General features: G+C 37.1%; 1 protein-coding gene across 1 annotated transcript in view; it reads left to right on the top strand.

The window, feature by feature from the left end:
- Positions 1-23,180, top strand: part of LOC103781686 (CLIP-associating protein 2-like) — a gene marked incomplete at its 5' end in the record, with an annotated part of 44,903 nt that extends 21,723 nt beyond the window's left edge. The window contains 15 exon segments of the mRNA XM_008949406.1: positions 1-88; positions 752-815; positions 2,951-2,953; positions 5,648-5,811; positions 5,970-6,048; positions 10,660-10,803; positions 14,060-14,203; positions 14,775-14,881; positions 15,637-15,790; positions 16,464-16,692; positions 18,637-18,830; positions 19,635-19,763; positions 20,357-20,563; positions 21,649-21,765; positions 22,816-23,180. The exon segment at positions 1-88 is cut by the window's left edge and continues 24 nt beyond it. Coding sequence (XP_008947654.1) covers positions 1-88; positions 752-815; positions 2,951-2,953; positions 5,648-5,811; positions 5,970-6,048; positions 10,660-10,803; positions 14,060-14,203; positions 14,775-14,881; positions 15,637-15,790; positions 16,464-16,692; positions 18,637-18,830; positions 19,635-19,763; positions 20,357-20,563; positions 21,649-21,765; positions 22,816-22,902 — 1,910 coding nt within the window.
- Positions 23,181-27,986: the final 4,806 nt, after the last annotated feature.

Here is a 27,986-nt window from a genome sequence, read left to right as displayed (position 1 = left end):
TGAACCGCTGTGCCAGCTCCAACTGGTCAGAGAGAAAAGAGGGTCTCCTAGGCCTGCAAAATTTACTAAAGAACCAGAGAACTTTAAGGTAAAAAGGCATGTTAGTGGAAAAGCAATTTATTTCAGTGTTGAAGGGGGGCAAGGGAAGTAAGAAAGCAGGCTGATGTCCTAAAGGTTACAGAGAGATGGGAGTAGGAATGAGAGAGATATGGTCACTCTTTTTCAGTGTTGCAGGGAGGCAAGGGAAGTAAGAAAGCAGGCTGATGTCCTAAAGGTTACAGAGAGAATGAGGGAGGTATTGTCACTTCTGTCCCCTAGAGTGTAGGATCTAGTGAAGAAATGGATTTTAAAATCAAGAGAATTCTTGCAATACACAAGATACTTAAAGTGCTTGCATCTAGTATTGGTGGAAGGGCATTTTTTTTTTTATGTTGATGCTTATTATTATTATTATTGAGATATTTATTCAGAAGAATCTTTTCACTCCTAGCGACTAAAAATACCATTTTCATTATTTGCTCCTTTAGAATAGTCAGGAATTGTGTAATACATTAATAACTTTAAAGAGATACTTCTAGGTTGAAAAGTCTCATTTTAGACAGTCTCTAATATTTTTATCCATGTCTTGAACAAAATGCTTTTTTCTCTGTTTAATAAATAATTACAGTTGATGTCTCTGATTTCTGTGTGTTGATGTTCTGTTAGTGCCAGTAGGGAAGCTGACTAATATATATTGTTGTCACTTTGACAGTCGTGTTGAGTTGAAAAGGTTGTGTGAAATCTTCACAAGAATGTTTGCTGATCCTCACAGTAAGGTAAGTTTAGGTTTTTCTTGCTTTCAGTAAACATTTGAAAACATTAAGTTGCAGTAAAATGTCAGTGATATTTGGACATAAGAATTTTTATGTCCAAATTTTTGAACTATTCTAGAAGCAGCTGACAGTTTCAATCCATTTAACTTGCAATTTTGAACATGGTAACTTTCCACCTTTTTTTCAGGAAATGGAAATAAGGGTTATTTTAATCTAAAATGCATTGAAGTATTTCAGCAGTTTGTGGTCAAAATTTTTAACAATTTTTAACAAGTCAGGTTGTTTACAGAGTCCACTGCAACGTGAGGGATGCTATTCTCTCAGAAACAAAAGGCTCTGGTGCAGTACTTCAAATCATATAGGAAGTGGTCTGACTCAGTCATCCATTAATTAGTCTGATGAACTATATCAAACGTGTCCTTAATTATTTCCCAGGGTGGTTTGTGTCATCATAGCTTATGTTTTCCTCCAGTTTTATAGCTAGGGCTGGCAGTGGAAATCATCTTTACACATTTTCAGTGTTCAGTAAGGTGGAGAATGTACTTTGATCTAAAAGAAAATGCAATGGTTTATTCACTTTTCTGCAGGTTAAGAGCCAATATGGATGATATAACAAGGAAAATGGCCTATTTTCTAAGACCATTAAAATCTTTTAACTGAGTTACTTTGCTTGGTAGTATTTTTACAGCTTTTGTGGGAATTGGGTCACTAGTACAGCTTTATAATTACAAGAGTTGCTCATAGCACGAGGGCTGCAGCAGTAAGGAAAGAGCTGAATAAAGTTATCCTGTAAAAAAACATGCAACCTTGTTGAATTATAGGCTTTTTTTGGGAAACATCTTTTGAGTATAACATGTCCCGCTTTGCGTCTGTGTGTCAGAATTGATAAAATAACTGAGAAGAATTCAGAGCACAGTCATTGCTTCAGCAGCACTGGCTTTTTCCCAGAATTCTGAAAAGCAACTTTAATTATGCAATAGTTTTTATGTGGTTTTACATCTTATTGCTGCAGTGAAAAAATGAAATTAAGAGTGATGAGGTCTCTGTCCTTTTTTCCTGCTTGAAAAAAAGTGACTTAGTTGTTTGTTACCTCTGATACTGTATTTTAGAAGAGACTTGTATTGCACACAGCAACATGGTATCAAAGTTGCTCACATAGTGCAGAAACACAAAAGAAAATATTGAAGCCAAAGAGTTAGAGAGACTGAAGAACACATTGTGTAAGAAGAACAGTTAAGTGAGAGGAGAGGAATGAAAATTAAATGTTTAAATATTACTGTCTTTTCAATTAAATTAAAGTTGTGAATAGCAGGTTGGTTTAATGTTGCTTGTTCTTGGGTTATTTAATATTGCAGCTGTGCATGTATCAGAACTACCCCAGAAATTCTAGTGGGGAAGTCAGGGAAGGGTAATTAAAATGTTCCCAAGTTTAGTTGGCAGCAGACTGTTGTAACATTTCTAAAGGCATAAAGGAAAGATATATTTAATTATTCTAGTTGCTTGTTTTGTGGCGTTTACTGGGCGTTCTGACATAAAATAATGTTGCTGTGGTTTTCAAAAATTGGACCCATATTACAGCTCATGGTACACTTCTTCCAGCCATGCAGACCTTGCATGCTTGTCGTTGTGAAACTATTAATTGTTATCAAAATCTTATCAGTGGGATCCTTTAAGTATTAATAGTTTATAAGCTATCAATTTTTTTATCGCACACATGGCAACACAGTTCTCATCTTAGACTCTTCTGTAGGAAGTACTCTGTCACCACTTCTGTTCTTGTTTTGGTTTTGTTTTGGTTTCTTTTGAAGGTTCACTTTAACATAGTGGCTGGATGTAGGGAACTGCTTAGGAAAAGAATAACATCATTTGGAGGAGAAAATGGGAGAAGGATTTGAAGGACATGCCTAATGCTTACTTTTAAACTACATTGAGTATCCCAATAAAAGGACTAAGTTTATCATAAAAGTTTTAAAATACCTTTTTTTTGTTTTATTTTGTTTTGTATTCCATACAGGAACTTTGTATTGATGGCCACTAATTTGTGTGTTTTTATCTTTTTCCCTTTTATTTTGTTTTGTTGTTTTATTTTGTTTTTGTTTTGTTTTGCATGCTGTCCCCTGTGTTGGAACTCTCTTTAGAGAGTAAGTTGGTTCAATATTCGTTGGAAGCCTAACCTTACTTGCATGGATGTGCAATTAACCCTTTTTCTCTATTTTTCTTCCCCAAAGAGTTCATGCAGTGTCAAGCCTTTTGCAATCATAAAATGCTATATACAATTACATAAACTGTGTGGTAAAGTTTCAAGATGTGCTTTATCTACTAATTAACTGACATTGTTTGGTTATCCTGCTTCATATTGTGGTGGTTGGCACATCTGATATCATTCACTTGGAAGGTTGATCACTCAGAATTATTTTCATATGTTTGTTTTTTTTCCACTATCAAATTATTAAACTTCAACTTCAGATGCTGGATTTCAGAATTTTAATCTACATCATACAAATGGGAGCTGCAAAAAATTGCAGCACCCACAGGCATTCTTCCAACACAGAGGTGGTTGAGTTCCATTTTCCATTCCAAATTCATCCTTTACCTTAAGTGCTCTTCCAGCCTTCTTAAATTTTTCATGCTTGGGCCTAAGACAAAATGGCATGATTACTATTTTTGTAAAATAAACCAAAATGACTCAACTTACTTGAGTTCACTCCACATTCGTTGTGGTAAATCAAACAAAGCTTGAGAACAACATCAACTCCTCAGTTAAATGTTTATTTTTAGCAGCTAAAACATTGGCACAGGATCTGTAGAGTACTTCTGCCATAGTCATTCATGATTCACTTGGTAATGGTTTCGATTTAAACCACTTCAAGTTTCCAGTGTGCTGAGAAGTCCATGCTGCCCCATCAGACAAGAGGCTGTAACCAGTTTGTTCAGCTCGCACGTGTTCATGAGTGTCAGTGTTTGCAAACTCAAAGAAACAGCTTCAGTTATTAAATTCTGCTGAGCTACACAGTTTAATTTGAAGGATTTTAAATCCAATTGTAAGACTCCCAGCGTAATCTTGATAGCACCAGAATTTTTTTTGTGGTTTGCCTAAGTCCTAAAGATTTTTCCCCTTATTTTAGGGCCATGAAGTCCAAAGATTGTCATATTTCAATATAGAAAGTACTTTTTGGTTTGGTTCTGCCCCAGTCTTATGATTTTGCCCACTACTTTGTGGATGCACAATGTGGTTGATTGTTTCAGTTCAGCTGAGTACAGAAGACATTTCCAATCTCAAGCACAAAAATTCCTTCTCAGAAGTGGGAGCCTAACTTATAAACCTCAGATTTCAGCACAACTCTAGACAGAGAGCAGAGGAGTTTGTGATTTTATTTTTTGTAACATAGTTTAGCCCAAAATGGGGAAGTTTAAATAGCTCATCCTGATGGGCTTTATGTTGAGTAGGATTTGTGGTGTTTTGTATCTAGCACAGCATTCCACTATTGAAGACTCTCCCTGGTCTTTCTGAGAATCTGAAAGAATCATACAATTCACAGAATACCAGGTTGGAAAGGACCTCAAGGATCATCTGGTCCATTCTTCCTTGGCAAAAAGAATCTGAATTTATTTTTTATTTCTAATATAAAGTTTGAGGCACTTCTTTTAAAGATAACAGTATGGAGTTTTTCACTTTATGCATTTTTCACTCTATGAGTTTACTTACCCTGACCTGACTATCAACATGCTCCAGCCCTTCCTCTGCAGCAGCTGTTCCCAACCTTGTCCCCATGTCATAAATACTCAGGAGACAATATCTCTCCAACTCTCCTTGCACCACAGCAGTACTTCTGCTTCTGTACCCAGCTCTGTGCTGTATCTGGGGTCTGTTATCAGTGGTGAAGGCAGCATTTTCAGTCCAAACACCCCTTTTTCTTGTCAGAGAAATGGGAAGCACAGGGGCCACGCTGGCATAGACCATACACATCCTGATTTTACCACAAGTCTTGAACACACACAAAATCGTGGAGATACTAGAAAAGCTGTTAAAACAGAGTTATCTATTTGTCATGCCCTGCTTTACACCTTCCTTCCAAAAAGCCACCTTTCCTGGTCTGAGTGCTAGAGGTTTAATACAACAATACACTTTTTGCTTAACTGGAAGCAGGTTTTTTTCAGCATGATTTATTGAAAAGAACACAAAGGATAAGTTTTTGAAAAGATGAAAGTACTTTTTGTGTTTTAAACACCTGCCAATCTGAAAAGTCTTGTGGCTTTTTTCCCCTCCTCTGGTGAATAATTTTGTGTCTGGATACCTGTAGTAGCAGGAGAATCTTGTTCTGTTCCACAAGTATTTTTTGTGAAGGAATTGGCCAGTTTTCATTATTTTATTAATGCAGATATTTACAAATATTTGTGAAAGAATCGTAGCTGCTTTTTTTGTGTTTTAGAAAGTGGTATTGTAGTCCTCAAGGAGTATGTCAAACCATCTTAATGAGCAAGCTTGAAAGGGTAAAACATGAAGTTTTTCTGAGCACATTGATGTTGCGCCAGCCATCACAGTAAGCATTTCTTTTCTTGACCAAACTGCATGGAATACCTAATTGTCCAACTTCTCCAGAAATCAGCTAACGTTTCCAATGTACTCTTGTATCAAAAGCCAATGAAACAGCGCGGCAGATTTCTTCTTTTTTTTTTTTTTTCTTTTTGGTTTTCCTGCTTGGCTGCAAAACACTGCCTTTCTCTGCCTCTGATTCCCTGACTGCTTTCTTCTCTGTCTGTAAGTTCAGCATACGTCAGTGTTGTTTCCTCTTCTGCCCCATCCTACCCTCTTTCCATCTTCTTCTGCCTTCTAGGTGTTCAGCATGTTTTTGGAGACACTGGTGGACTTCATCCAGGTTCATAAAGAAGATCTGCAGGACTGGCTGTTTGTGCTGCTGACACAGCTGTTGAAAAAAATGGGTGCAGATTTGCTTGGGTCTGTACAGGCCAAAGTTCAGAAGGCACTTGATGTCACAAGGTAATGAATTTGGGGGAGGGAGTCCAAACCCTTGTGCTACTATCATGTTTTGGGTTTTTTTTTAACATGTTGTGAGGCATGAGGCACATTATTTTGTGCCTCTGAACACCTATTCAAAGAGAATTACATAACTTAACCTGATTTGATTTGTTTTACAGGGAATCTTTTCCAAATGACCTCCAGTTCAGTATTTTAATGAGATTTACTGTTGACCAGACCCAAACACCTAGTCTGAAGGTAAGGATTTTCAGGCTTACATTGCAAACAAAAATCCTGATTGACAGACATTTACTTGCCTTAATATTTAAATATCAATTGTTTATTTTTGTTTTGTTTTAAAAAAGAAAAAGGTTTTCAATTAGTGGATTTTGTTTTTGTAAACTTTCAGACAGTCAAGCCAGCACTACAGGACCAGCTTCGCTCTTTTTGGAGCTCCAAGGTTTTTGTCTGAATTATTGTCTTGATTCTTAACCCTATGTCAAACTCTTACAGTGTTTCCAATAATTTTTATTTGAATGCCTTCGTATGCTGCTACTAACCTTTGCCAGAGACTTTTTAAGCATGCAAGATGTTGAATTTTAAGCATTACACTACTATGAAAATGTTTGCTGCAAGAGAGATCTAATAAAACCACAGCACAGTAAAAATGAGCAACAAAAACGTGGCTGCCTAACAGCAAGCTGGTTATGCAAACTCACTCTATCAAGTCTTATTCTAATTTTATGTTTGTGATTTCCCAGTTGTGTTTGCTTAGTTCAAATATATATTTTTTTTTTCCCTCTGTTCAGCCTGATAGGTGTTGAATTAATGAAAGTTATTTAATATTAATATGGCCTTGAGTTACTATATTAAAAATCAGCATATAATATAATGTAATTGCACACATTTTTGCTTAAGAATCTATAGGCCCTAGACCTGCCAGTATAACTGAAAAGTAAATATATGTTCTATAGCACACGTACAGTTCCAGAGAGAGTTGATTTTGGGATAAATGCATCAAATCCTAAGGAGATTTAAAAGTGATATAAATGGGGAAATAACAAGCATATGATAGCTGGCATTTTCTGCTTTATCCTGCACGAACTATTTTGACAGTTTGATACTGCACAAGAATGACTTTTCCCAAGTTATGTTGAACCTGAAGTCACATGAACATGCCTTTTTGTCTATGATACAGTAAAACTTGTATTTTTAAGCTTTTGAGGACAGTTGATACGTTGACCACTGTTGCTTCGTAGAGCTGTGTTAAAAAGGGACTGCTGTCATTTATTGAAGACAGCAAATGAGGTAGTAAAAATCAGTTTGTTGTTTAAATAAATCTTGGAACAAATGGGGCTTGGGTTTGTTTCACTTGGTTTTCCTCCCCAGAAGTGAATTGGATGGTTGAGATGTTCTTGTTTTCCTACAGTAGTGTAGCTGGTAAACACAGATGGATCATGTTTCAAAGCTGAGGGGGTAAATATGGAGTGAGACATGGACTCCTGCTAGGCTGGAGTTCAAGAATATTCACTGTGTGACCTAGGAGGAATTAAGAAATCTGAAACACTTCATGGGAAGACATTCTGCAAAGAATTGCCTGTGTTTGAGAGAGCCTTCCAAAATATAGCTGTCAGTAAAAAATATCTCCATAGAAGAACAACTGTTACTTTAAACACTCTTGATTTTATTTCCAGCTGAGTTTTTGGGACAGTAAAATGTGTAACTGTTTAAGCTTTCTTCAGAAGAAAGTGCTATCTGTGCCCTACTTCCATCTTTGAGCTAACTACAACCTCCAGATTCAAACAGTGAAGTTACTGAACATAAATTACAGAAGAATCTATTTATTATCCACTTTCTCAAGTATTTTGTCAAAATCCCATCCTCAGTGCACCCAGACATCGAACAGATGAATTGAGAACTCCATTTCCTGAAGTCTTCAGGCTTTTTTTCCTGTTCTGCTGGATGATTCTTTTGTTGCAGAATGTGCCTTTGGGCTAGATACATTGAGAAACAGCATCCACTCTGACAGGAAAAGTCAGGAAGGATTTTTCAGCATCCTAAAGATGGTCAGACATAAGGAGGGATGGTCAGAAATTTGCTCTGTGGAAAGATTCCCTTCTACAAATGACATTTTCCTCTGATATGTGGCCAGAGAGGTGGATATGGATGAGTAGACAGGAAGAGGACCAAACATAGAGAAGATGCCATTCTGCTGAGCTCAGCCCTGGAGGATGCAGCACAGTGTCTTCTGCTGTCTGTACCTTCTGATGTCACTTTACATGTTGGTGTGCTGAACTGCAGAAACACAGTCTAGAGGTGCCACATGCATGTGTTGGGGTCAAATAGATGGATGGCCACAGGAGTCAGATTTTCTTGATGGGATATAATCTGTTAAGCTTCTTTTCACAGGTGCAGAACATGAGCTTTCCAAAGGATGGGTTTTGTCCTGAGAGGCACTTCAGGTCATCACTTTCATTTTTCTTGGGCTGAATATCTAATGGCTCACACTGTGTGGAACTGATTTAAGCACTGTGTGACCTAAGTTCAGTACAAGTTTCTGAACCCTTCTTTCCTTTGAAAACACTCAGTTGTTGACCAAGGATTTTGCTGCAGTTCATCAGAAGATTTTTTTTTTTCTAAGTCCATATTAAATTTTCTGGATTAAAACACTACCCAACCCACAACACAGGTTCACACAGATGAGAGAGCACTTCTGAAATCATCTGTAGTGTGTATTTTAGTAATTTGGTTAAATAATGGCCAGAGACCATCACTCCTCAGTATTCAGTGACAGATACCTGGGCTGTGGCAAGCTGGAAGTCACTTTGTGTGATTGCTTGTATTCAGTCTCAGTAAGGCAGATTCTCTTACATCCCAGGGAAGCCCTGTAAGAGATGGACTCTTTCCTGAATTAAATAAAGCAGCCTCTTTACATCTTTTCTCCTTTTTTCTTATTTTTTTCCTGTTAGGTGAAATGTTTCTGTCTTATCCTGATGCAGCAAATGAAACTAGAAATCTCAGATTTTTTTACACAACAGGAAAAAAAAGTGCCTTCTGGCACTGACTAGCATCCTTACAGTGTGTCCTGAATCTCTGGAAGTACTTGCACATATTTCCATGCTAGAATTTGTCATTATCTGTGAAAAATGTTTATTTAAATCTAATATTTTTTTTGTGAGTAATAGTGCTAACTGTGGCTTGACCTATATTTCAGCTCACTTAGTACAGTAGTGCTATTCTTAAACAAAATATCTCTTTGTGTTGTACAGAAGTGTCTCAGTGTTTGTAGTCCAGCATAGGTACAATAAATTGAACCTAGAAGAGCACAAAGGAAGTCCAGACAGTATTAAACAACTTCATAGACAGTGGTTTCAGATAAACAGCAAATATTCATTGTAAGAAGTCCTGGAGCTGCTTTCATTGCAGTCAGAAATGGTTTATCTCCAGATTAAATGGATTGTTGAAGAGGATTGTGTTAGACCTTTTATTTCTAAATCTCAAGTCTGTATATACTTACAAGAAATAGTGACAAAAATACATCATAAGTAGATTTGCTGCTATTATGGAGTTTACCCTCAGGGTGGGTTTTCTTTTTTTCATCAGTAATAATACTCCTTCATTTTATTGGAGCATAGAAAGGTGCCCCTTCCAGAACTGGATATCTGTCTCACTGTGAAAAGCTTTATTAATATGAACTCTCTTCATTCATCTTCTGTCTCCTGAGAACCTCAGTCTTTCTAGAAGTCTGTGCAATTTACTCTCTGGGAGTAGTTTAAACACTAAATAATACTGTGCTCTCAGATCAGGTATTCAATATTTTTTCACTGGGAGATATGCCTCTGGATGTTCCAAGTGGTACTGTTTTTAGCAGTAATTTTTTTTGAAGATGTGATATTACATATGTTTATATCATGGGCAGTGAAACATAGTGTTGTAATGGTTACACTTGGTAATTAAAAAATTAAATTAAATTTTAGCTATTACTTTGTTTTTAGAAAACCTTGTAGCCCAATTTGGGATTTCTTTTGTGGCGATTTTTGTGGGGTTTGTTTCCTTGGAAAGAATCTAGGAAATAGTGGGGGATTTTTCCTGCATTTATTGGTCTGCATAAGATGAAGGCCTCCAGCTGTTGTTTGTTGGATAACTTCGGAGAAATGGAGCTTTAACAGCTGCTGTGGAAGTGAAGTATTCACTGTTAACCTACATGTATCAGCTATTCCCAGTGTCCATGTCACTTAGACATTTCCCTTGGTCATAAAAAGGTGCAAGCTACTAAAAAGATTAAGTAGTTGTACTACGAGCCTGGTAAATTCATGTCTCTCAGCTTCTAAATATCTTCAAAGGAAAAGTGTGCATGTGACCCCTTCTAAGCCTTTTGTGGAAATTCTATTCTGCATTTTTTTTAGTGTTTAATGAGAAGATTCATGTGGCTTATCCCCAAAGGAAGTGACTGCTCAAGTCTAGCATGTTATGAAAGGTTAACTGCATAGCAGAAACTGATCACTGGTTCATCAGTTGTTAATTTTAGTAGTTGAGGGAAATTCTTAATGGTTCTGAGTAGTTCTCGAAAATCCTGATAATTCATAAATATTCAGAGTACTTTGGTTTTCTTTTTGTTCAATATAAGCTGAATATGCAATGGTTGGTATCATTTAGTTGCTAGAAGTGAAATCTAATATTTTAATTGCTGTGGAATAACTTCCTTCTTTAAATGTTATCCATTTGTAACATCATTTATTGTAGAGTGCTGAAAATACGGTTAGTTTAATTGGGAGAAAAAAAATCATCTTTGTTTTAGGGAATGAACATTCTACTCTGTGAGCACATACACCGTTTTTACTGTCCCCCTGACCCTCTTTCTCTTTGCAGGTCAAAGTTGCAATCCTTAAATACATAGAGACTCTTGCACAACAGATGGATCCAGGAGATTTTGTAAATTCCAGTGAAACCAGATTAGCAGTGTCTCGAATCATCACCTGGACCACAGAACCTAAAAGCTCAGATGTTAGGAAGGTATGTTTATGTGTGCTTAGAGCTGTAGTACATTCCAGGTTTCTTGGCAGAGGAGAGAAGCTGGTATTTCTTGCCTGAACACAAAAATAAAGGGTTTTTTTCTTTATAACCAAATTTATGGATGTTCATCTGTTGAGACTATCTTTTGTAATACAAGGAATAACTTTGTGTCATTCACTGTCTAGTATGAAAATCTCTTGAGTGGACATTTTCTGTTCAGTTTTCATATTACTCCAGAGACCACCCTCTGTGACACACACCAGGAACAGGAAGTTTGGTAGCAAACTCAGTTCAGTTTAACAAAAGATGAGTAAATAACTGTTGACCTTCAGACAAAAAGGTTGTGCTTTAATAAAGTATTATCAGAGGTTTGCAGGTGCAGCACAAAACTCCCTGTTCCACAGAGCTATTGTGAAGAAATTAATAACTTGGGAGCTATGTAGGTGTGCTAGGGATAGAGAATAACCATGAGAAACATACTGATGCAGTCTTTGGAAAGGGTTTCAGAGCAAAAATCTTTGAATTTTGTTTGCAGTTGGGTGGAATAATGGTTTTGATGTTCTGATTGTCAACAGCCATTGTGTTGTAGCTGCCATTGTTAGCATGCAACACTTCCTGAATGCTCAAAAAGCATATTTACTGTATGGTTTGTAAGTGCAAGCATCTTTGACACAGAGCTAACTCTTCTGTTTCTCTGTTTACTTCTGTGCTTTGAAGAGCTGCAGCAATTAATTTGTTTAGATTTACTTTGTTTCAATCAAGTTTAGTTTTGGCAACTTCATTGTTTCTAGAAACTGTACCAAAATTAGCCTTTCTTGAGGAGGGATGTTTGGTGGGAGAGAACTGAGAGAAAGTAGTAGGAGCTGTCTCAGACTGTATGTAATGTGAAGAGAATAAATTTTAAAATACCTCCAGAACATCTTGATATCTGGAATGTTTTTAATATGTACTAAAATGACATAGAATTTATATTGGAGATATGTAAGAAGTGAAAGGCAGAAATGATAACTTCTTGAGTGTAAGAAAGCAGGAAAAAGTCCTATCAAGACTTTTCATGCCTGGTGCCATATTCTAGTGACATATATAAGGCCATAAAAGAGAAGAATTGAAGCAGCACTATCTTCTAAATCAGTAAAGTTTTAGTACTGAGACACGTGGCAAGCTGTCTTATCTAGGGGTTCATATCTCTAATAAGCATTTTTATGTCAATAAGTAACTGAAGCATGGAAAGAATTGCCAGTGAGTTTAATCACCTGGAACACCTTAATTATATGAAGTATTCTCATTTTAATTTTTCCTTCCATAACTGCCAGTAGAGGCAACTAAGTGCCAAAAGCCTTTAATAACTCTTCAAACTAATATTTCATCAAGAAGTAGTCAGAAGAGTTACTGTGATGCTATAAAATGTTTCATTCTGTTAACAGGGTATTATAGGCTTTTTAATTTTATTTCAATAAGTTTATAACCTTTATTATGACCTCTTTAAATTAAAAGCTTTTGCCAAGTGTATTTCTATGTAATTGATGAGTTGGGGTTTATTTGGGTTTTGTTTTGGTTTTTTTAGTAAAAACATTTCCGGTACTAAGTACAATAAAAAACCTTTTTTAATTTATTGGTTTGAATTTGGGCAATCTTAGTGCAGTTCAGTGATACGAGACTTCCTTCTGGAAGGGAAAATTCTTTCACAACTTTGATTTCTTCCAAGATTAGAGATCTTCTGTAAAGGATTAGGATTTTCTTAGTTCTTATAAGGAAGAAAACAAAAATAAGTCTAATCCTTACTGCAGACTTTTGAAGATGTTACCTGTGTGACTAGGCTTAAATCTCCAGAGCGAACTTATGCAGAGGAGAACCACCTCCAAATACTCTAAAATGGCTTTGTTTTGTTTTGTTTTGTTTTGTTGGCAAGGTAGATATATATAGCAAATAGATAATGGCCCAGCTGAAAGCCTTCTGTGAGTCAATGTTCATTTTGATACTTGAGGTCGATCGTCGTTTTGGGCAGATTTGATGGTGTCAGTTTTTCCTGACGTGCCTCTGGACTGTCCATTGTGTTACTTTATGAGCAGCTTAAACAGACCCAGTGTTTTGGAGTGGGGACACGGATAATAAGACAAGTGGTAATTCCCAAACCCTTCCTCAGTTGCTGGATTTGTTTTGGTTTTCCTCTGCATCATTTTCTCTTAAAAGATTGACCACAAGTAATAACATGGAAAAGAGCCATTAAAAGACAGATTGTAGAGGGCATTTGGGGTGTTCACTTGAAGGAAAGACTATCAGAGGGAGAAGGGAGTAAAAGTTAAAGAAAACAGGCAGTCACGAGTGTGCAGAGATAATTTGTGGCAATCTAACAGGCCAATATTTGTGTCATTAAACTCCATCCTGAGACGTGTGCCGGTATGTGCACTCATACCTTGGCTTTCCACTTCTAATTAAAAAATGCTACACTTCATTGCTCTGGAAGCAAAAGGAGGGACATAAATGTCTAAAAGAATTTTCTAAACTACTTGCTTGAAGTATATAGCTGCTGAAGCAAGCTGCCTGTCACTCTGGAGCGTGAGGCACTGGTTCTCTCCAGCACACGGCAGCTGCAGCAACTAGACAGAGTTGGTTAATCTTCAAATCAGAGTTTTGTACTACAGAGAAACTTTTAGAACAGTTCTGGGGAACTTGATCTCTAGTCCTTGGTTGCGTGTGTTAGTTGAGTTGCTGTGTTGACAGGTTGGTTAGACTACCCAGTGAATATTCATTGAACTGTACAAACATAACCAAGTCACACAGTCAACATTCCTTTACTAGAGGGAACCCACCCGTTGTTTAACTGTTGCTTTGTCAGTAAAGAGCTCTCAGTTTGGATTCAGATGTAAAAAATACCTAGTAAAACGTGCTGTAGGATGAGGAAGATGTTAGAGATGAACTGCTAAATTAAAGATGTGGGAGGTAACATCAGTTAAACTGTGAGACTTAACAGTTTTCATCTTTATGTTGTCAGCTAAATTATTCCTCGTGGTGTTTGCCTATCTGTTTTTATTAAGTAGTGATCTGGGGTTGGAGGGCATTGAGTAGCCCATTTCTAAAGAACTGCTTGTGAAAATGATTGTGCAAAGTGTAAGGTCATTGTTGTGTGCCTGGATTTATCAATACCTGAACTTCCAGCTTACAAGCAAATATGAATTGCTGTTGTTTACGTATATTAATATTTTTATTCAGGCTTGATAAGAAAAACAATGTTTTCAATCTGTTTTTTTTTTTCTAGGCTGCACAGTCAGTGCTGATATCCCTTTTTGAACTCAACACTCCAGAGTTTACAATGCTGTTGGGTGCTTTACCAAAAACATTTCAGGATGGAGCCACAAAGCTTCTCCATAATCATCTCCGGAATACAGGCAACAGTGGTCAGGTATCTGCACTTCTCTTACCTGCTGTTCCTTCTGGAGTTACTGGTGTTGTGAACATCGGTCCATTTCCATAGGAGTGTTTGTGAGAACCAGGAGGCAACCCAAATCCCATGTTCCAGTGTTGGTAGCACATCTCCGGAATACAGGCAACAGTGGTCAGGTATCTGCACTTCTCTTACCTGCTGTTCCTTCTGGAATTACTGGTGTTGTGAACATCAGTCCATTTCCATAGGGGTGTTTGTGAGAACTGGAAGGCAGAGGAGAGGAGGCAACCCAAATCCAATGTTCCAGTCTTGGTAGCAGATACCATTCTTTATGGAATGCCTTTTCTTTTTCCTCCAAAGAATGGGACTTTCAGAGTTCATGTTGCTTCCAAGTGTTCCAGTACGTGTGAATGTGCTTTTTAGTAGTTTATTTTCTATTTATTTCAAAGTTATGCCTGATTAAGTTATCATTAATTTGTTAGCCAAACTAAGAAATTAGGTAGAAGGTTTTTAAATGTTTCTGGGCACTAGAAATAAATACAATAATAAGTAGCAACTGGAGTATGTCTTCTCACCTCTTCTCCTCCAGGGATCAATGGGAAGTCCTTTAACAAGACCTACTCCACGTTCCCCAGCAAGCTGGTCAAGTCCCCTCACTTCCCCCACCAATACGTCACAGAACACTTTGTCACCAAGGTAATGTAGGAGGCTGTTGCTACAGTTCTCATGGTGTTAGCCAAAGCTGTGACTCTAGCAGTGAAAGCATGGAGTGAATTTTGCATGGGTGCTGAAAAATAATCCTCCCTCCTCCACAGAATGAACTGAAGGGCCTGACAAGTGTCAAGGTTGGTCCAAGGTGGGAGAGGCTGTGCTCCTTGGGTTGCAAATGGATTAGCAAGAGAAGGAACCCAAGTGTTCATCTCTAGCAGGTGCTAGAATAGTTCGGCTGTGTCATCAAACCAGACTTAATGTTGGGAAGACTAAAAAAGTGATAGTTGATAAGATGTTCTGGTCTTTAATTTTGTAGTACTGATGTCGCCAACAAAGTGGACTTTGTAATTTTGCTTTTAGCAATCAACTGATTGTGAAAACTGTTGAAATTTTATCAGTCCTTATTTTAGAACTAATTCCAGAAAGAGAGAATGGTATAAAAATCTTGATGGTTTCATGGTCATAAAAATGGAGCAAAAAGGGTTTTTTCAGACAGATGCTACCTAGCGTAGCCCACCCTTAGCTATTCCCAGCAGTTCATGTTGGTGACAGTGCACTTTCTAAGATGTACTGTAAAACAGTTTTGTTATGTGGAGAGCCAGCTTTATTCCTTCATATATTTCACAAAAAATAGCCTTGTATTTCTTGAGTCTCTGTAGTTCCATGCTAATGTTATTTTAAAATATGGGATCACAAAATAAACCCGTCTTAATTCCCGTGTCCCTCTCCATGGCTCACAGTGCATTTGACTACGACACTGAAAACATGAATTCTGAAGATATTTACAGCTCTCTTCGTGGAGTCACTGAAGCCATTCAGAATTTCAGTTTTCGTAGCCAGGAAGACATGAATGAGCCTGTAAAACGAGATGCCAAAAAAGATGAGGCCGATTCGGTGAGTATTTCAACTCATGCTTCTTATCAGCAAAGCAAACCAAGGGCTGAGTTATTACAGATGGTACATCAGGAGGTTTGTATGTTAAAAACCTCTGAAATGAGACATCTCTCCTAAATCACTTCAGAGCTTTAGAAAATTATGTTCCTAGCCTTGAACCACACTTTGGAGATGTAAATGCTCATTCCAAGTAGTGCTAGATGCTCGTTTATTTAAAATATTAGCAATTTTTTAAAAAGTATATCTTGAAATACAACTGGAGTTCAGTTTTTGAGATGTGTATCTTAATGTGTTTTTCCAAAGATTTTGTTTTACTCTGTACAAAACCTGTGGGGTTCTCAGTGCTACATGCACTGCTTTAAGGTTACATTTCTTTGGGACTTCAGCTTTGAGATTCGTTATGCTTGAAGTTTTTAATTAGAGTCAAATTTCTGAGATAAAATACTGCCAGCTGTTTTTACATTGAGTTTTTTTGTATTATGTACACTTTTTTCATCTTTTTTTTGAAGGAAAGTGAGGTTTAGGGAGCTGTTTCCAAGGCTGCTTCTTTTGAAGGCTGGTGTGAAATTTTGGAGATCTGTTCACTTTTAGAAATTTCTAAGTTTTTGCTCCTTAGCAGTTAATTGAAAGGTGTAATTGTGTCTCCCCTGTGCTGACCCCTCTCCCCCTGCAGATCTGCAGTGCCTCTGGACTGGTCGAGCTGCGAGCGGGCAGCGGGGTGAGCGACACAGGCAGGACAGCTCTGGACAACAAAACCTCCCTGCTCAACACCATGCCTCCCCACTCCTCCCCACGCTCCCGGGACTACAACCCTTACAATTACTCTGATGGCATCAGCTCCTTCAATAAATCTGCCTTGAAAGAAGCCATGTTTGATGACGATGCAGAGCAGTTCCCTGATGGTAAGCCCCAGAGTGCATTCTGTGCTAGGAGGAAAACAGGGAGATTGGCCACCTTGCAGTTCTCTGAATTATTAGCAACCTGTGTATTGCCAGTGCTGCCTTTTCAGAGCTTTTTACAAGGTTGTACTTTGATTAGTTTATAAGTTAGTAATCCTTTGGAGTGATGTTGTTGGATTACCTGGTATTTGTAGAGATTAAGGGTAAAAAATGTGCTAAATACTGAACTGTATTGTATACTTGTGGGAGCATGTCCTGTAGCTGTATTGTCAATAGAAATTTACTTACCAGATTGCTTTATGAGTAATACCTAAAGGAGAGGAAAACAGATTTACAGCAAGAAAGTGTAACTGGATCAAACCAGTTTGGGAATTAGGTGAAAGATTAAGTGTTTTGTTAGTAATATATTTGTATTTGAAACATGACATTGGCATTTTCTATTGACTAAACATTGTTTTATAAACAAAACAAGGCAGCTATTACCAGGCAGGTGCTTCATTTAGCCTGTGTTAAATTTAGCAACTGACACTGATATTTCTCAGTATATCTTGGGAAATATCAAAAGTATCACTGCTATCATTAATTTAAAAATTAGTAGCTCCTTTTCCTCATCTGGTATTCATGGTTATTGATATTTCAGGTTAAAATTGATTTTCACAAACAAAAGATTTAAAGTAAACAAATTTCTTAGTAGTGAGGGACAAATGAACTTTCTCTCTTCTGTTTTGCTTCTGTCATCCAGCAATTGTTACAGAAACCACTGAAAAACAAAGCTGCTTGTAGACAGCTAGTCTATAAATTTGCTATAAGTTAATATTAAATTAAAAACAGATCCAAGTAAGGTACATTTCTCTTCATTTTCTGTTTCATGAAGAGGCATATGGCCAATTATTAATTTCTGAAAAAGATCAAGGGGAAATCAGATCTTTACACATCATATCATGTAAACATCGATAATTAAATACCATTGCCATCCAGTGCAGAGCCATTGTATGATGGAGATTCTCCATTGCTGGGATCCTGTTTTATATGGGATAAGCCTCTTTGGACCTTCTGACAATATATTTCTGGGTATTGGGTTGAAACAAATGTGTTCTGTGCTGTGCCAGCATGTTCTGGTTTTGTGAAAAACTGGGGACTGGCTGGAGTGAAGCATCCCTGCCCAGTATGGGCTTGTCCTGGCTGGAGGAGCAGTGCCATGCATTATTTAGGGCTGCTTTTGAGGGAGCTTAACCAAGTACCTGCATTCATTCTTGTGTGATCTCAGTATAGGACCTAGCAAATGACTTATGGAGGATGTATTTCATGTGGTAACAAAGGGAATCATTTTAGGAAAGGTGCAGTGCAGGAGCATTTCCATTTTATGTCAATACTTCCAACTTTTTTCAGGAAAATAAAAGTTTCTGTTAATTTATCCAGAAGTCCCTGTGCAAAGATGGAAGGTATATTCTTTTCTTTAAGTGCTAAATGGGTCTTAGTGCTGTCATAAAGGCAATAACTTGATGTGCAGTTTTCATTAAAACCATGTTTAAGTTTCCTGACTGTTTGTAGGTGCAGTGTTTACAAATATGGGTCAGATTACCAATACATTTTCCAATTATCATGGAATTCTCTGTAATCAAAACTAGAATCCAGAGCCTTCTCATCATGACTCTCCCTGGGAAACTCTGTGGGACTAACAGCCTTAGTTTGCTTCTATTTCATTATGTTTTTTGGCAATGTCATTGTAGGATTTTTTTGCTGACTAAGATTATTCAGCTGTGCTGGCTGCACTGGAAATGTAGGAGACAAATTGCAATTTTTGCAGACAAATTTTGGGAAAAAATAATACAAGCATGCTAGAAAGCCAGCTAGCAATCCTAGAAAATATTCCTCAGTTGTACAGCAGGTATTAACATTTATTTGCAATGAAATTATTAGAGCACTGTGTGTGTTCCTTCTTGACAGAGCCTACCATGGACCATTCTGATCTAGTTGCAGAGTTACTGAAAGAGTTGTCCAACCACAACGAGAGAGTGGAGGAGAGAAAGGCTGCCCTGTATGAACTCATGAAGTTAACTCAGGAAGAGTCTTTTGGGGTTTGGGATGAGCACTTCAAAACTATACTTCTTTTACTGCTTGAAACACTGGGAGACAAAGAGGTAAATGGAGATGAAGCCAGTTAAGAATGTTAACAAAGCACAGAGTTTACTTTCAGTATCTTTGAAATTTGTAGGGGTTGTAGGAAGGGCACAAATTCCAGTTAGTCTTGAAAAACAAACCCCTGTGGGAATATAAAAAAAAGTCTTGAGGTCTGAGTGCCCTGATGGTGACAAGGGCATCACTGATACTTCTCAGGTACTCTTATTTGTCAGTTCCCACATGACAGATTAAATGAAACCTTTTTCACTGGGATTCAAAGCTTATCTGTTAATAGCCCCTCATGGAACCTAGAATATCAAAACATGTGTGGCAAAGCATTTAAAAATATATTGCTAAAATAGAATAATGCTCATTCAGAAGAGACTTAAGTTCTGTGTAACTATTCTTTACAAGGGCCCTGTTTTTGAAATTACTGAGCAGCAAAAAGACAGCAATACTTGGTTGTCATCTAAAAATTTATAACAATTTGTATACAGTTTTTTTGTAATGTATTTGCAGGATATGCTAGTAATGGTTTTACAACTTTTGAAGTGTAAATGGTAATTTCTGGGTAGTGTAGATATCATAAACACGTTGCTAATGTGAGTTATGTCACCTGAATTATCTGCAAAAAGAGATTGAAAGGAGAAACTGATGATTTGTTTTCTACCTTTGTTTACAGTATGAATCTAGTGTTTATATGCATAGATCATAATCTGATTTTTTCCTCTCTCAAAAACTCTTCTACCTGTTTTTTTTCAAATGTTAAAATGTATGTCTGATTAAAGAAACCTAACTCATTTATTTTAATATTGAATCTTTAGCATGCAATTAGAGCTTTGGCATTGAAAGTTCTAAGAGAAATTCTAAGAAACCAGCCAGCAAGGTTTAAGAACTACGCAGAGCTCACAATCATGAAGACATTAGAAGCACATAAGGATCCTCACAAGGAGGTTAGTCACCAGTTCTGTTTGTCTACAGTTTTGACAATTACATCTTAGTGAGGAAGTAATTTGTTTAATAATGAATTCAGCTCTACTAGTTAGCATGGGTATGCCAGGGAAAAAATAAGAACTGTTGTTTAAGCTCTCAAGTGCTTAATATCAGCCCTAATAAGAATTACATCTTAGTGAGGAAGTAATTTGTTGAATAATGAAGCATTCAGCTCTACTAGTTAACATGGGTATGCAAGGGAAAAGAAACAACTGTTGTTTAAGCTCTCAGGTGCTTAATATCAGCCCTAATAACAGTTGCCTTGGTGCTGTCCTGGAGGACTTTTCCTGTCTCTGTGCTTCATCTCTCCTGGTTTTGTGTGTATGAGTGAGAATAAAGAGGACCAGGATGGAGAGAAACAGTTATGGAGCCTCATGTACTTCACTGATTCTCAGTTTTCAACAGATTTTCCAAGGGCTTCTCATTCACATATTTCTACAATATTGTTGAGCTCTTGGCAGGAAATTTTTATGCTCGGGACTATTAGTGCCAGATAACAGACCACAGCACCAGTCTCTTCTAAATCATTCTTCCATGTCTTTTTTTTCCACAGGTGGTGAGATCTGCTGAAGAAGCTGCTTCCATGCTGGCCACTTCCATTAGCCCAGATCAGTGCATCAAAGTTCTCTGTCCAATTATCCAAACTGCAGATTACCCCATTAATCTGGCTGCAATCAAAATGCAGACAAAAGTCATAGAAAGAGTATCTAAAGAAACCCTTACTCAGCTTTTACCAGAGATTGTGCCAGGTCTAATACAGGTAAGGAGAGAAGAAAGGGAAAGGGGAAAAAAAAAAAAAGACTCTGAATATATAAGAACTGTAATGTAAACATAGTATAACTTGGCTCTCAGGAAAGATTTTTATTAGTGTGATTGCTGAGGTCTGCTTTGACCCAAAACAACTCAAATAGCAGGAACAAACTCTTTGGTTGGCAGGTAGCTAAATTATAACTGTGGCTAGGACTCCAAGGAGATCTTGGTACCTTTAGTTACTTTTTTGTTGTTTGCTTTCTTCCCAGTTGTAATAATTTGGTCAAATTTCCCCTGTTGTGTTTGTGTACAGCTGTGGGCTTCTATCACTTGGGTTTGGGGGGGGCAAGAGGAAAGAAGCAGCTGATGGGGGAAAGTTTAATAAAGGGCAAGAGGAAAGAAGCAGCTGATGGGAGAAAGTTTAATAAAATGAGAAGGAGATGAGAGGTTTCTTTTCCATTGTCTTTAAAAATAAATTATTCCCCAGATTAAGAGGGCTGAATTTGCACATGATAAATAAAGACTTCTCAGAGTTGATCACCTGTGTTCTGCAGATCTCTGTCTTTTATGGTTGGGTCACAGCCATGCCTCTGTGAGAGGGGCACTGAGAAAGGATTGTGAGTTAGCCAGGCATGGGCTACTAGCAAAGTGGCAGAAGAAACTAAAAAATCACTAAGGAAAAAGATGGGAGTTGACAAAGAGAATCTTCAGCTGCTAAGAGCAATAATTGTTTCAGAGTAAGGAATCTCTGAACTGAGTGGTCTTCTGCTTTAAGGAGCTGTATAATTTAGGACACGTTCTCCTCTGTGCTCTATGGCAGCAGGTCTGTTTTCAGTGTGAGCTGTGGACAGGACTGTGTGGGGCTTGATTCAGTCTGGAAAATGATTATCAGTGGTGATGAATAAGCAGCCTGGTTTTTAAGTGCATGCCCTGGATTGGTCTGTTTGGTTTTCTGTTGGAATGCTTCACTGGGCTACACTAGCATTAGTTTACTGTAGGCTTCAATGTGTTTATCACAGTAAATAAGTAAACAGCTTTCTGAGGCTTTTAATCATTAACTGATAGGGTATTAATGTTAATTTTATTGCTTTCTAGGGTTATGATAATTCAGAGAGCAGTGTTCGTAAGGCGTGTGTTTTCTGCCTTGTAGCCATCCATGCAGTCATTGGTGATGAACTAAAACCACATCTCAGTCAACTCACTGGCAGTAAAGTAAGTAAAAGATCCCATGTAAAGAAATCTTGGTTCATGGTTGCATGTAGACATTTGCACTTTGGTTGCAATGACTAGAAAGTTTGCTAAAAGTATAGGATTAAAGCTACTGAACCCTCTGAGGATTGATACAACTTTGTCATTAAATGTTCAAAACAGAAAATCCACAGTTCTTCATGCAAGTGGACAAACTTGAGCATTAAGATAAATACTAAATGATGTTTCTTACTGCTCTTTAATGGCATTAGTTACTGGTGGTATTCCCAGTGGCAATGATCCTGGCTAGACTCAGCATGGCTTATCCTATCAGCAGTTCTGGTCTTGTTTTACATGCAGGTTCTGACTGGAAAGCAATAAATGGAATATGTAAATGTTACAGCAGTCTTTTTATTCTCTCTCCTTGTTATTTTGCTTCCCTCAGTCCTTTCAATACCTCTGACTTGAAATAATAATAGTAATCTATCTGTGGTTCCCTTTGCTTTGGAATATTTATGATTTTATTGACCTCTTACATACAGCTCTATGCATGCAAACAGCTCCATGCCAGCTGTGAATCCCTTCATCATTGGGAATGAAACAGGATCATTAATTGTGTAGTTAATTTTTGAATAAGACAGTTATACCTTTAAAATACTGTCTGCCACTGCTTGTGCTGAATGTGATTCTAGACAGTATTCAAAGCTGCAGTAAGTACCAGCATCAGCAGCTTGTAACTTGAGGCTTAAAACCTCATCATTAAAAAGAAAAAAACCTGAACCTTATTTAGAACAGCATTGTAATCTGAGGAAAACATTCCATCTATTCTAATCTAGCTACTTTAGATCATTCTCTTCTACACATCCTGAAAGAAGCCTGAGCAGTTTCCCTGTGCCAAATTTTGCTGTTTGATGCTTTGATATTTGCTGTGTTACCTTTCAAGCAACTGCGTTAAATAGAAGTTTTGCTTTTGGGGAAAAGAAGATGGTTTAAGATCTCCTTTGTTGTACCATCCCTGTAGTCTGTACAGCTTGCAAATACTAAACAAAATGAATTTCTGGCTTAAATTTGCAGATGAAATTATTGAACCTTTACATCAAACGTGCACAGACAGGCTCTGGACCAGGGGATACAACAGCAGAAATGTCTGGACAAAGCTAATGAAGCTGACAAGAGTTAACCAGGTCTCCTAAAGCAAGGGCAAGGCCCTCTTCAGTGAAAGAAAAATTCTTACATACAACTTCTGGAACATTTTCCTTGGTTTTTTTTTTCCCCTTTCTGTTGTTGTTTTTTTTTTTTTTTGTTGGTTGTTTTTTTTTCCTTTAACCAGTGGCTGTCCTCAGCCTGCATGTGACTGTTGCAATAGAATTATTCCAAATCCAAGGAAAAACAGTATTAACATCAGTTGATCAAAGCAGAATAAATTTTAAAAATAATCTAATCCATCACTTATCCTGTTCACAATCCTCTGTGTCTTCCCATTAACTTTTGCCAGTGTTACTGTATTAAAAAAAAAAAAAGGATTTTTTTTTTAATGCTAATTAAAAAGGTATGCTTCAGGCTTCAGAAGTTAAAATACAAATTCTGTTGCTTTTATTCAGCTGCAGGTAACATTACTTTTTTTTTATTGCTGTTTTGTTTGAGGATCATGTCCTTTGCTAGAAACAAGAAGTGATGTGGAGCAAGGCTGAACTAGTCTGAGCTGCAGTGAGGCTCGTTCACTGCGTGTTGGTGGTTCCTCATCTTCCTTACAGCTTGTTTGGGATATTCTGGAGATTGAGAAATACACCTATTTAAAAAAAAAAAAAAAAAGTTAAAAAAAAAAAAGCTGGATCGATCCAGTTCTGTACAAGTGATATTGTTCATTGGTTGTATGTTTGTTGCATAAATAAGAATTTAGTGTGTGCAGCCTGAGGACTGGTACAGCCAGTACCTCCTGAGGGGGAAGACAGCCCTTTCAGGGGAGCATTGCCAGCCTGGTGAGAGAGAGTGTGGCAGCCTGCTCTCCAGCAGCAGAGTTAATGGTCACTTGATGGACCTGAACCATCCTTGTCACCTTTCATTCTTCAAGCAGGATGCTTCAGAATGGAGTGCTCTGCCCAAGCATGCTCAGTATGTATTTATCTTTATCACTAGAATGTTTCCTCTCAACCTAATTGCTGGAACGAGTAGTCTTGTCTTGTAACTCACAGGGGGCTTACGACAACGGTGCAGACAACGGGTCATTCCTTACCTTCCTAAAAGCACCAAGGTTTTCTGCACTGAATTTAAAGGGGGAGGGAGGGGGAATAGTCACAAATGCTATGGATCTTGCCACCTTTAAATTTAAAAAAAAAAAAAATATATATATTTTGGAGGAGTTGGGAAAGCTGTACCAAATTATTTGCATGGTTTTCTTGAATAGCATCCTCAAGACCCATCTGGATTAAGGTGTGGAAATGTTTCCAGGGTTTGTTTTCCAGTTTTAAAAAAGAGTTAGTTTATTGTGAATAATGGTTCTTTGTATTTATGGACTTGATAATGGAAAGAGAGCAAAGATCAAGTAAATGTGTCCCTAAATGTTGTCTTTTTTTTTTTTTTTCTTTCTTTCTTTTTTTTTGGTCTTGGATATAAGCAGCAAGCTAATTAACTGAGAACTGGGGTGAAACAGTGCCCTTCCCAGGAATGGTGGAACTTTTGGGTTTTTTTCTCTGGCTTATTTTTCCTTCTGTGATGTTGTCTAGTCGTAGGAAGTGTATCCTGATAAGAGAGAAAATAGTGGTGCCAAGGATGATGATCTGTGCTAGGCTAAAATTCTCTCTACCTCTTCAGGGCAACTAATTTTTGACTGAGCTGCTGTGTATAGCACCCAGTGGAAGAACTATCTAGAGAAAAAAAAATGTTTGTTTTTTTTTTTCCAAAATTATCACTCAATGTGTATTCAAAACTATTCCTCAACATCACAGCCAAATATCATCAGGAACACGTTGATACACTTTACTTGCTAGGAACCCTGAAAAGCAAAACTGATCCCAATTCAGTCAGATGCTTGTAGTGACATGAAAGGTTGTTTTCACTTGAGTTTGGAGTGAATGCCATAGAAAGAGTTCAGATGTGGTTGTTAAAGCAGCAGTGTCGTTGCAGAGATTTATTTGGAAGAAAAGTTGTAGAAATATATGTAAAGACTTAAAACCAAGACTGTCATAACTGGTCACTAGCCCTTTTTAGCAGCTACATCAAGAAAATAGTATCTCCTCTTTCTTTCCTTTGTTACGTGTAACATCCTTGTTGTTTTCTACTGTTTAATTACATTGTGTATTTATAGTTCTATGCTTACCATTGTGCATATACTGGCAATAAAATGTACATAACATTACTTAAAAAATTAGCCATGTAGACATTCTGGTTTTCTGTTTTATTTGATCACATGCTATAAGAGAAATTATAAATTTTGATTGATGCAACATGGGTTAAAAAAAAAAATCTTAATCTTCATATTTTGTGTCCAAATGAAGTTTCTTTATCTATTCATGTTATTAAACCTGACTTGGCATTTCAGGGCATGCTGTAACTGTAGGTATGCTGGACAAAAATGGGGTTTGGATGTTGAATGGAATCTTGATGAACACACAGTTTCCTTATCTAGGCAGGTTTCTTGCTTATGGTTTCATTTAATTTGTACATTATACATTGTCTCTTTTTTTTTCATATTTAAAAAGTATCTTGTAGCCTACAATCTTGTAATTTACATTTTGATTATACAAAAGGTCTTTAAAAAGAAATGGCAAAAATTCTAAGCTTAATAGTCCCATATGTTGTTCCTGCTTTTTCTACAGGTAGTATTTGTTTTCAGAGGATCATTTCAAGATGACTGCTGTTTGTCATCTTTTTGAAGATGCTATTTCATACTGAAAAAATTAAGTTATTGAAACAAAGAGTATATATTCTGGATTAACCTAATTTTTTTTAATATGTGAACAAAAGTTAGTAAGAAAGAAATGGGGTTTTATTCCCTATATGACTGAAAAGTTTTGCTCCAGGTCAGGGAGGAAAAAGATATTTACACAAAGTTGAGCCATCTGTTTTGCTTCTAAGCCCTCTTTAAATGTTCTAAGGGTGGATATGTCGTGTATTAAAAATCTAAATGCAATATATTTAAATGAATATTTTACTTATCATACATCTAGTTCTGTTTCCAACAAAGTTGGGGTGCTGTAGTGGATAGAATCCATTCATATTACATAGAGCATTCAGAATTTAATTATTCACAACAAAATTATTTCCATTGCAGGCAGTTAGCAGATTCACTGCATTGCTTCTTGCCTTCATTTCCTATATTATAAATAAACATTAGCTCAGTTAAATTTGAGCAATGGTTAGTGAAGCCTAATGTTCCTGCTGGAGGGGGTTTCTCTAATGGATTAGCATAAAGATCTGGGAAATATTAGGAAAAACTGTAAGCTGCTGCTGTCCCAGAAATCATTTCTTTATGCTACTTCAAATATTTTGTAAAGATAGGTCATTGCCATCATTTAAATCCTGAAATGTAATTTTTAATGGTTGGGTTTGGGCTTTGAAAAAGAGGCAGGAGGGAAGCAAGCTGTGTGCAGGATCAGGGTGGGGAATGTCTGTCTTGGATGTCTCAGGCTTTGGTGTCACTGGCTGTCAAGAATTTTGAGTAGCATGTTATGTCCAGCTGAAGCCTTAGCAGGGAGGGTGGGATGGTGAATGCCAATGGAAAGGAGAGCTGCTGTACATTTCCCAAGCTGGGTTGCTTGTTTGATTTTGAAGATAAAGGTTGGAACAGATTGAGTTGTGTTTCTTATTTGTGGTCCGAGTCCTACAGCCAAAACAAGGAACATTTCTGTCCTGAAAGACTCAACACGATCCTCCTTGTTTCTGTCAGTGTTTAAATGTCTGAGTAAATTCACAAACATACCCATGCAAAAAAACCTGGGGAGAATGCAGCCCACAAGTGATGACAATTAACTAGAAGGTGAATTCTTTTCCTCAGAATTAGGACATGGCAGTTTGGATACTGAAAAATTATCTAAGGAAAGAAAAATTACATTTACCATTTAATTCTACCAACTAAAACAGTCAGCTGATCCATTTTGCAGTTGCAGTCTACTTCCAGGTGAGGTGTAAGTCAATATTTGTATTACATTCTCTAAAGAAAACTTCACATTATCCCCCTTACATTTTGTAATTAAGCCTTCTGGCTCTTCAGAACCACTTTCAAGGTTTGCTTCATACATTCTAAACATTCTCTGAAGCAGATTTAAATTTTGCTTTCTTTCTAGTTAAATTTTCAGTAATGTGTCAAGTTTGAGAAGCTAATAGTGTTGGTCTGGCAAGAAAAAAAGTCAAACTTCATTCACCTTTTTTCTGTATTTTGTGTGTTTGAATATTTAAGTATTTTTTTAACACTTCAAGGTCCCCAAGCAGTGCAGTTGGGATTATCCCAGTTAGAGAAGTCTCTTCTCTTTGAAGCAGATTTAAATTTTGCTTTCTTTCTAGTTCAATTTTTAGTAATGTGTGAAGTTTGAGAAGCTGATAGTGCTGGTCTGGCAAGAAAAAAAGTCAAACTTCAATTACCTTTTTTTCTGTGTTTTGTGTATGTTTGAATATTTAAGTTTTTTTTTTTTTAACACTTCAGGGACCCCAAGCAGTGCAGTTTGGATTATCCCAGTTAGAGAAGTTTCTTCTCTTGCTGATAGGATTTTAGGATAAGGAAAATGTTTATGGAGAAGTTCCCTCCTGAGGAAAGTTTGCTAAAGGTAATTTCTGCTGGGATAGAATCCCAACTATGTTTTTAAATTGCTGTCAAACAGTAAATCTTAGTAACTTTGAAGTGGTATTTTGTAGCTAGTTTTGAATACTGTATGATTTCTATCAAATGTAAAAATTCCATAATCCTTGATGTATTTTAGGTAGGTAGAAGTGATCCTAATGAAGAGTATTTTGAGGGAGTAAGAATGGAAAAAAAGGATAGCAAAATATGGAAAAGACCTTTCTTCAGTGGAAAAAACAACAATATCTGCATACAACTGTTTGACATCCAGCCTTGTAACCATGGGCAGTAGGTAGAAAGGTAACTAAATTTTATCTTGGGTGTCAAACTTTTAAAAGTTTTCCATTTTAGTGTGTTTCCTTTTCTAGATAGTGCCTCTTATCCACCAGTGCAGACCTTTAGACCTCTCTAAGCTCAACTAAACCCAGTGCTGGACAGAGTTCTGTTAACTGTCCCATTTGTCAGGCTGGGT

The sequence above is a fragment of the Merops nubicus genome, unplaced genomic scaffold, assembly GCF_000691845.1.
Source record: "Merops nubicus isolate BGI_N331 unplaced genomic scaffold, ASM69184v1 scaffold7201, whole genome shotgun sequence".
Lineage (NCBI taxonomy): Eukaryota > Metazoa > Chordata > Aves > Coraciiformes > Meropidae > Merops > Merops nubicus.
The sequence above is the reverse complement of the archived record's forward strand: the minus strand, read 5'-3'. Positions and strand labels throughout refer to the sequence as shown.